This window comes from Anguilla anguilla, chromosome 6 (genome assembly GCF_013347855.1).
Source record: "Anguilla anguilla isolate fAngAng1 chromosome 6, fAngAng1.pri, whole genome shotgun sequence".
Lineage (NCBI taxonomy): Eukaryota > Metazoa > Chordata > Actinopteri > Anguilliformes > Anguillidae > Anguilla > Anguilla anguilla.
In genome coordinates, this window is record NC_049206.1 from 25,650,992 (window position 1) to 25,661,345 (window position 10,354).

Genomic DNA, 10,354 nt, shown 5'->3' on the forward strand with positions numbered 1-10,354 from the left:
TTTGCAAATGAATGGTGCATATGCAGACAAAAACACATGTACACAAACGCACACACACGCACGCGCGCACACATACGCATGCAGACAAACACAAACACACATAATTATGCATATACATATGCCTAGAAATATATGCACAATCACACACACACATTACAGGTGTTGTACAGTGTGCAGTATACTAATACTGTAACATGCCTGCAATCTGTCTCTCTCTCTCTCTGTCTCTCTGTCTCTCTCTCTCGCTCGCTCGTACACAGTTATTGACTTTGAAACAATTGTTTTAATTCAGAGCCCAAGACAAAAGCATACATTATACTAATCAGTGTTTTGTTATTTTTTCTCTTTTTTTGTTGTCTTTCAGTCTTGGTATCTGGGGAACTGAAGAACGCTTACAAATAATCCTTCGGAGCATGGACACATGGATTTGAGACAAAGAAATTGGGACTTATTGTGGAATTATGAATGCGATGCAAGAGGGAAAGCAAAATAAATATATATGCATATGTAGATTTAAAAGAAGTTTTAATTGGGCATCTTGAAGGAAGAGAGAGAATTCAAGGATAGCCGAAAGAGAGAAGAGGATTTTTGGAGGCAGTGGGGGTCCCGACACCCCCCCCAACATGTGCAGGATGTGGGCTCTCCCTCCTTATTCAAGGTGCTTCTTCCTCATATATGCAAAATAAGTATCCTTTATTTTCTTAACCGCCAAGAATGGAGAACCAAAAGAGCTGTTCCAGAAAACGACATTTTCTTCCCAAGACCACCGACCGACAGAGATCCCCGTTTTTGAAAGCGGACGAGGGCGAATACGCGGCCGAGAGCTGCGCCTAGATTCCCAGGAGCCCCTTTACTTTAAATTCTGACTGAACGGATAAAAATCTTGCAGTTTCTTAGACAATCACCTGTGCTGCATATTTATTTCTTTGGCAGCGAGAGGGAGAAATGTTAAGAATGCACGTTCCTTCAGCGCTGCCCGGCGTGCGGTAACTTACTTAACGCTTTTATTTTCGGAGGATGAGTTTTCTAGTACTCGCTTGTGGGTGTTAATAACTCCGTGATGATCGTAAGACCAGTGCGGGAGAAGAAGGGCACCTGGACTGAGCTCTGCACAGGAAGCGATGCGACGACAACAAACAGGGTCTCGGATCAAAGAGAAACCTTCTCCTGGACGGAACGTTCCGGATGGGACCTCTCCTGCTTTCGAGGCCTGATGCCAAAACACTGGGCGTGGACACGGACCTGCTTCTCCTTCTACCCACAGTGCTTTGCAGCGAGGTTCAACACGGTCAGCTGCCTCCTCCTTTATTTTTCTTAGCAGAATGTTTGTATTGTAGGCCACAAAGTGACCAAACATCCTGACCTCTGCAGTCGAGGAAGTTTATAATAAACATAAAAGTAAGCGTACGTAAAAAAATCTTTAAAAATGCACCTCCCGATTACTGCACCGAGTCGTGTTCTTCTCGCTGTTTTGCAAGCAGTTTTTAGTCAGACTAGATGCAATGGCTTTATTTCTGCATGGTGGCTCTGGGAATACTTGCAAAAAAAGACTTCTGTCTCGTGCTGCAGAAGTGAGTCTAAGAGAGAAACACTTTTCTTTTTAAAATATTTTTTGTTTCGATTTCATTGGAAATGAAATGCATTGCACTACTATAAAGTTCATTTTCTTCTTTAGCAGCTATTTTTTTAACATGTTTGGCATAATCATATGAGATGCTGCAACACAAGTTTTTTTTTAAGATAGTAGAGTGTAGTATAGTAGTTCTTTTGGTAGCGGGGTACCTGAGTTACAATCATTGGCTTTCTTATTATGTCAATATGATCAGAATTGTTAATCCAGTACTACTGTGTTTCAAATTTTATATACTGATCTTGAAAATGTTTCCTTTGTGTGCATGTGTAAAGAAGAATCCAGTGGCATTTCTAGTGGCATAACCCTACCATTGCGACCTGTTCAACCAAATTTTCTATGTACAATCTGAAGAGGGACTTTTGGGTGGCATATTTTAAAGCATACAGGAGATTGCATACAGTACATGGATGAGTGAATGAATCTGTGAATGCGACAAATGGTCTGGTGCTAGGATGCCTAGGCCTGAAACCCCTATTGTAGGTTTGTGAGACCTTTGTTCCTGGTTGGTTGCCGACTTCATAGGTATCTGTATGTGATGGCTTTAAGTGCACATGGTGTTATTCTGGTGCTTTTTAATGTTGAGGAAAGGTCAGCCTCGCTCTTCCCACAGTTATTCCCAGCATGTTAGTGTCTGAAATGTATTTGAAAATACTAAGAAATGAGAACACGTGTGCTGTGGAATTGGCATAAACTAGCACCGAACATTAAAACTAGGTTGGGACGCTTCTTTATAAAATAAAAAGAAAAAAAACACGAAATATTAAAGCCATGAAAAGTGCCTAAGCTTTTCTGTAGAGCTTTTTTTTTTCATTTTTAATTGAGACCTGAGCTTTTCGGGGGTAGAACTGGCGGCTCCGAGCCTGAGGTTAGGCAGCAGTTTGGAAGGGAAACAGGTGTCGGCGGATTTGCACGGAAACGTCTAGTGGCCTGATGATATTTCACAGCTCAAGAAAGAGGCAAAACAACATGACACACGACAACACTTATGACCCATGTATGCCCCTTTGTTTCTGCTATAAACACAATCAAACTGACACACACCGTATAAGTGGCCAATATTATTCGTAAGGGAATAGGAATAATACTCGTACAAGTCGGTTCTGCTCTGATTACTTCAATAGCAATGACTGCTGTACAGGTTCCACCTGTATTTATTTGCAGAACATGGCGTTAAAGGTTCGGTAATAATGTACATTCACATATCTAAATACAAAAATAAATATATCTGACCGTTGTAATGATGAGATGACATGTCCTGTTCAGTACTGATGGGTTCTGTTCTTCTGCCCTGTAGATCTTAATGCAGTCGGTACCGATGCTACTGATGGGTTCTGTTCCATCTGCCCTACTGTTGATTTCCTTCTAACTCCCTCTATCATAAATCCTGTACCTTGCACGATGTTTTATTTATCACATTATGTGCCTTGCCTTAGGGTAAAAATGATGATAATCAATGAACTATTAAAGCGCATTACGAATATTAATTTCTCTTTTTGAGTATAATCAGCATTTCTGAACGAAAAAAAGAAATACAAAATTGCTGCATGTGTGAATGCTTCTCTTTATCCAAGTAAAAGAATCACTAGATTACCATTTTTATAAAAACAGAAACTCTTTAAAAAAACATGCTTGGAGAAATGAGATGGAATAATTTTGAATAGTATTTTTAATCCCCACGATATTGTAATGACATTTATCGAGACTCGGTTTGTTCTCTCTCTGTGGTTCTTTTTACTTTGGAGGAATTGTTTTGGATTATATTCACTTCCCTTTGGAGTAGTGGGAACACTTGTTCCATTGTGAATGTTCTCAGTAGATTTCTTGTTTTCATTGATTATTATCTTCCCCACAACCTTGTCTTTAAACTTGTGTTTATTTTAAAAACATTATGCAATGTCAGTTTTTTTCTATACCAACAGTCCTGTTTATACTGAAAACACATTTGACTTCCTCTTTATATTGTATATGAAAAATGCTGAGTAATTTGCGGTGCTAGTTGCCGTAGCTGTTTTTCATTGACATTGGCCAAAGTTTAGTATGCATGAGAAGGATGAGGAAGTTGTCCAAAGATAAATATATTTGAATGAAGAGGGGATGAAGTGTTTCCCCCCCTTTTTTGGGGGAGGGAGGGGGAGCTGAGGCAAGTCATGGGGTAACCTCATTTTGAGGGTATAGCTTGGGCTTCGCTTGCACTTAACACAACTTCAAAATGCTGAGTAGGACAAACCTATGAGAGAGATGTGCCGTGTATCCATTTTCCTAAATGTTCTTAATTTGCTGTGGATATTAATAAGACTTTTAAGTTTATGGAAAACAGCTGATTCCAGGACAAAAGCAGTTTGATCAAGCTTCTGTTCTGAGTGCCAATCTGATTCATATCCAGTGTATTGTGAGGACAAATTGGTGGGTTGCATTTTAATCACAGTCTCTGTATTATTTTCATTTTTATATACATTTGAAAGATAATAAATAATTGAAAGCAGTCTTACTGTTAAGGTACACTCTCTTTGTCATTCTTAGAATTTGGATGCCTAAGTTTAAGAAATTTAGAAATTCCAATGTGTGCTTACAGCCTCCTGCATATAGCCTAACATACTGTACCCCAGAGATGTATGATGAATTCTTTCATACAAATTGTTGAGTAGTTTCACTAGTTTGTGATTAATCAAACTTGTGCAGTATAATTTGTCAATACTAAAGACACATCGAAAATAAGGCTGCCTCCCCTCTGTGTCTACCAGTTATATGTGTGCATACATATGCATGTTCACAGAGAGAGAGGGGGGGAAGGGATAGTTAAAAGAGATGGAATGCTAACCTGGCAGGCAAGCAGAGATGGACAATGCTAGCACAGAGAGAGGAATGGGTAGGGAAGGGGTTGTTCAGAAACTGGACTTTGAGTGAGAAAAATGCTGGCCAGTAACTGGTACATGACCACTGCTTTGAAATGGGGTCTGAGGGGGACCATTAAGAGTGTTACACTTATCTGACAAAAGCCCTGGCCCAATTCTGTTCTAGATATTTTTGTTTAGTTTGCCCACTTCACACGCTTGCCTCGCTCTGGAGACGGCCCTGTAACACCCAGACATCTCAAAGCCTCTATTTCAAGGGCAGTTCCGTTTCTCCTTGTGAAGAGTGGAGGACAGTTGCCCTCGCTTTCATGCTCTCCAAACAAGCCTGCTCAACATCTATGACCTTTTCGTGCTGCAGTTAATAGCTACAAACTTACACGCATGCATACGTGCACTCATACATTAAGACGGCAGCAGAGGGTTGCCTCGTTTGCTGCTAGAGAAGCCAAGCTGTCCAAGTAGCGAGCCCTTTTACTTGAAAATGGAATCACTCCTCCATCTCATTTCATTCACACTCCAACACTTTGGGAAGAATGAGAGATCATTTTGGAACTTCCCAGCAGTGGAGGGAGGGAGAACAAGGTACCCCTACTTAAATTAATTTACACCATTTCTCATTCCTTCTGTGTGAAGTCAGCTACTTTGCTGGGATGGAGTGGGGTTGTGGGGGGAGGAGGGTTGGGGGGGGGGGGGTGGTGGTATGACTGTAAATTGTAAGTTGTACAGTTTTTTTCAAGCACCTTGCTGTACCCGATTTGTAAAAATGGTCTTAAATGACAAAAAAAGTGTTACAAAAAATGTTCCATTACACTGGTTCCAATAGAATGTTTAGCTTTATGATGAGCGTTCCTCTCTTTGTGGAGTTCAGATTGTTTGTTTAAATTTGTAGGCCTCTTATAAGAAAAAAGATGTTGTGGTATATGCTACAAAAAGCTGTTTTGGCATATTCCTGTACTTAAGAAGTATTGGCTCCTGGTGTTGGAAGATATATAGCCTACACAGATACAAAAAAATAACTTGATAGTAAATTGGACTTTTTTGTTTTTTATTTTGTTTTTTCATAGACGGTAGGAAATAATTTATCATTTTGACTGCTTCGTGTAATGGGAGACATTATTATTAAGAATAAGGACAGGATTTTATGTAATTTTTTAAAGCAGGGTCTTTAACGGCCATGTACAGTGTATAGTGTAGTTTCTACAGTGGAGATGGCAATGCTGATATCTCTACAGATACTTTATATATGTCAAATGGCAGGTGTTGTTTACACACCCTAGTCAGGATCTTGGTATTATTGGTTGGTACACCCCAACAGCTCCCCTGAATGAAATTCAGTGCCAGTCAGATGGTACTTGTTCTTGTCCATCAGATGCACATATCAAAAGAGAGCTCTAAACAACCTTCCTATTTTTTAGACAGGACAAGATGTGATGAGGTGAGAGAATGCTGCAGGCAGAAAATGGGCATTGCTCAGAAAGGGTCTCTTTAAATGGTCATCTTCAATATTACGAGGTCCCCTGGCTTCCCCCTAATCATAGCAATGGTCATGAAAATAGTGACAATTGAGGGAACTTGTACAGCCATCCAGGAGGCAAGCCAGTTCTGGCAACTAACTCTAAGTCTAACTAAGCCTACTAAGTCTTCGCTACTGCTATGAAAGTCGCTCCACTGAAATCTGCTTTACATGCACGGCATAGCCAAGGGGACATTTCAGTTTCAGAAACTGATGTACATTATTTACTCCTTTATTTGAACTATTTTTAAAAGGAAGTATTTGTGCCTTGTGTGCACTTTTGTTTTTATGGATTTCAAAGTTGTTGGCCAAACGAACTGCACCAGTACTCTGAGAAAGGTTTGGCCGGCACAGTTCAGCTGAGCTTCCCTCCTCCTCCACTGTGGAATAGCTGGTCGCTTCCCAGGGGCCATGCCCTGACACCACACCACATGTCCTGTGAACTAGCCTGCACAGTTAGCAGTGCACCATGTTATTATTACGTTCTATTTTTTATTTTTTTTTAAACTTGTACCTAATAGAACTGTATCATGCAGACAAGGGCCTACACAAAATGGATGGTCTTGCATATAAAGGAATGCCATTGATATCCAAATCCATGCATGTAAAAATATGATTACATTTAATGATATGGTCGTAATACTTATTCAAAGATAATCACTATTGTCGGAACTGTTACAATTTGGCCGAAACACCACATTGACAAGAGCTTGCAGTATTTTGATAAGAATGCAGTGTATGTAGGCATCTGTTTATGAAAATTTTTTGTCATAGGCTGACAGCGAAGCTGTGGAGTATTATATGGCTTTAGCCACATCTTCCTTGGGTGGGGCTAGCCCACTACAGTCCCACTACAACAGGAAAACGTGTCTTTGATTTGTCAACATGAAATGTTGGCTCCAGTAATCTAATATAACTGAAAGGAGCCAGTTTCTCAGTTGGCTTCAAGGCAATATGCAAATTCCATTATCATGTATATTTTTATTGTAAATCCATCTGGCGATTCTGCCCTTTTTTACTGTCATGCAAGCTTTGAGCCCATACACAGAGACAATTCTTCTCTTTCCTTTCTTTCTAGATATTTTAGTATTGATGCTTTGTGTAACAATGCCCTAAAAACGTGTGTTTCCAAAATTCAACCTGAAACAGATGGTGGGAAGAGTGAGATAAGAGAGTGAGAAAAAAAACACCAGAGAGTGAAAACCATCACTTTAATTTGGTCTCTTTTGGATTTTCCATACATGCATCACAAGTGTAGCCCACTGGACTTTGCCTCTTAATAAAAAAGAAGCGTGCTTCTTTTAAACTTTGTGTCGCTGAGTGTGCTAATGACTTGATGGTTTCGACTGAGGTGGTAGGCAGCTTATTTTGGATTTAAAGGGTACTTGAGTTAGTTGCGGCCAGTGGACTGAGTAATCGATGTGTTTGGACTAGTGAGCTGTCCTGTGTTTTTGACCAGTCCAGACAATCATAGGTAGATGTGTCATTGTATTTGCATTGGTTAAGAGTGGAGGGACACTGTCTCACTGGATGCTGGGAGTGGGAGCATGTTACTGAGGTGTGCGTGCCTTTCCTGTTGCAGCTCAGATATGAATGTTGTTTTGCTTATTGTATATTCCAGGATACAGACGTTCAGGCAAACAGATGTCTCTGACTATCATGAAATGAAGGAGCTGATTGGTTGCTTGATTGGTTCCCTGGATCAAAGACTATATCCCCTTTTCTGGGCATAGATTTGCATGTGTCACAGAAGCTATAAGCCTAGCTGGCTTTCCAGGCTTGGCATGATATAGACATTGGATCCTTATCATGTCTCAGGTTTGGGAAGGGTTAAATTAGAGGCCTACTGTCCTCAAATCCAGAAACAAACAGCGAGTTTTATTATTTGACTTTATTTTCATTGAAATTACATATGTATGCAAACAAACAAAGTATACTTGAGCAGGTTTCTCAGCATATAGCAGTCCAAAGTTACCCTGCCTAATCATGGACAAATCATGAACTAAGGGCATTTCGCTTTCCTCTGATCTTAAATAGCAGCATCACTGTGTATATATGATACCACATCACCTCTACTAATGGCTAAAATCAGCTCTAAGGTACATGGCTAACTTAATACTGGAATCCAATGTAGCCCAGTTTTCCATCCCTAAAAAACACTACATGTCACGTGACCATACAACATACCTGCGACTAAAATATCTCAACCATATGTAAGTCACAAATTATCATTGATTTAGCATTTCAGTACTCTGTGTGTGTTTATATTAGCTTGTATTAAATAAATCAAGAACTGCAATGGTAGAATGACAGCAGGTGGAAGAGTTGTGACTGAAATATATCAAGAATGAGAATTTGTTTATTCCAGATACAGCAACATATTTATAAACCGTTGAGGATATCTGAACTGTTTTTGTCTCAGGTCCAGTGGAAAATGCTGAATCAAATATAGGATGTGGTTTGAGCGTAGCTTTCATTAGTAGCTACATGATGTGCCCATTTTACAGCTTGTCTTTAAAAATAATCAATGGATTTTTTTTTTTTTGGAATGCAATGTCCTCAGATTCTCCTATGAGACAAAAGTCCATGGGCCTATTGTTTTGATCTGTTCCCAATGACAGGAGGCCTTCAAAAATTGTGCTCATTTTGATATTTTACATGTATTTATTTCTTTGACCTGAAATGTATTGGGCTACCAGTGAGGATGTTTGAAAAAGCTTAGGTTTTGATGATGATCAGAGCCTCATTTGAATCACAAAAGATAATCTGTTATTTCTCATCTACAATTTAGTGTTTTTTTTTTCATTAATTTAATTGGCAGACCAGTGACTGGTGTGTGATTTAGGTATTGTTCATCGCCCTGGACTCAGGTAGTCCTTATGTCATGCCCTCCTCTGTAGAATTACCAGAGAGAGAGAGAGAGAGAGAGAGAGAGACAGAGAGAGCAGCCCCACCTCACAGCTGGGCATCAGACCTTTACTGTTTACACAGTGTTGTGTTACACACAGTATTGATTGTCCAACACGTAAAGGTAAAATGAAGAAGGACAGATATAAACAGTGAATACCAAAAATTATTGTGAACAAGCAGTGCCTGTCGTTTTACTGCAAGTTGTATTTCTTTGTTTCTGTAACCGTTGGTCGTTCCTAAGCTCTGTTCTGTGTACATGTTTTCACCCTGAGGCTGGGGGAGCTATGTTTTTATACCACTGGCCCCTGCATGCTGCTGTCCGCCATGCCCCCGGATTCTCCCCAAGGGGGCTCTCCTTTGGTCTTTGAAGCTGCCCATGCCCCTGCACTGAAGTGAGGGAAACTGGGGGAGGGGGGGTTCTTTTAATGCCTCCATGTTCAAGATTCAGCCACCTTCAAAATCCAAATGGAAATGTGGGTTAATTAAAAAAATACATTTTAAGTGAGCCACTGCTATTGGATGAAAAAAATGTAACCATGCCATGACAACACGTGTCCCCGCCATGACAATACGTGTCTCAATTGTCTTCGTTACTGTTTTTGTTTGTTAGTTTGTTTTGGTTTTGTTTAGTTTTTTTTTTTTTTTAAAGCATGCTGTTTGAATTTCTCCCCACGCTGAGTTTAGTAGGGAGGAAAAGATGAAAGGTTGAGGTGTTTTTCAGAGAACACTCGCACAGTGTTAAATCTTAAAAGGTTTTTGTTTTGCCATTATACTCTACCAATATTACTGTAGTAGTTTGTCATTAATTGCTTGCTTGCTGCACAGCCATTCCCTTCACACCAGGAAAGAGAGTGTGGAAATTCAGTTTTACACACAGTTCAGAATTGGACAGAGGAAACAGTATACTGGCTAAAATTGGTACTGGCATACTTACAATGCTTCAGAGGTTCTGTTTTTACTTGATTATAAGGATAACAATGCTTCAGCAGACGCTTAATCACTAATCAGTCTTTACAGGTGACAGAATAAGATACCGGACAACTGGATTTGCCACATTTTTTTTCACTGGTGTGTGGGGAAAAAAAACTTTTACATCTTTGACAATATTTGATTATAACATTGTATTCAGCCATCGCCGTTAGCATACACTCATTACTACATTACTGGAAGTGAGTATGTTTCCCTATGCAAAAAAGTATAAAACAATAAACAAGCTATGCTAAAATTCTGAATTCTGTGTCGTTGTCTGTTCTGTTTTCCTTTATTTATTTTTTCACGCACACTGCTGTGATATATCACTCAGAAGAGGGGAAAGGAGAGCATTATTTTAATTCCTTTGTGTTTCTGATTTTACTGCAGAAATCAGCCTTAATTTAAAAATAACCCGGTTGTGCAGAAAATTCTTTCTTTTGCTTTCCTCTCTTGGTCTCTTTTCATTGCATTGGG

At 39.7% G+C, this 10,354-nt stretch overlaps 1 protein-coding gene across 4 annotated transcripts in view; it reads left to right on the top strand.

The window, feature by feature from the left end:
* LOC118230489 (nuclear factor 1 C-type-like) overlaps window positions 1-10,140 on the top strand; it is a 92,880-nt gene extending 82,740 nt beyond the window's left edge. For all 4 annotated transcript variants that reach the window (XM_035423577.1, XM_035423576.1, XM_035423578.1 and 1 more), the window contains one exon: window positions 365-10,140. In XM_035423577.1, the coding sequence (XP_035279468.1) occupies window positions 365-385 (21 nt within the window). In that variant the 3' untranslated portion in view covers window positions 386-10,140. The remainder of the gene's footprint in view (window positions 1-364) is intronic.
* The last annotated feature ends 214 nt before the right edge of the window (window positions 10,141-10,354 follow it).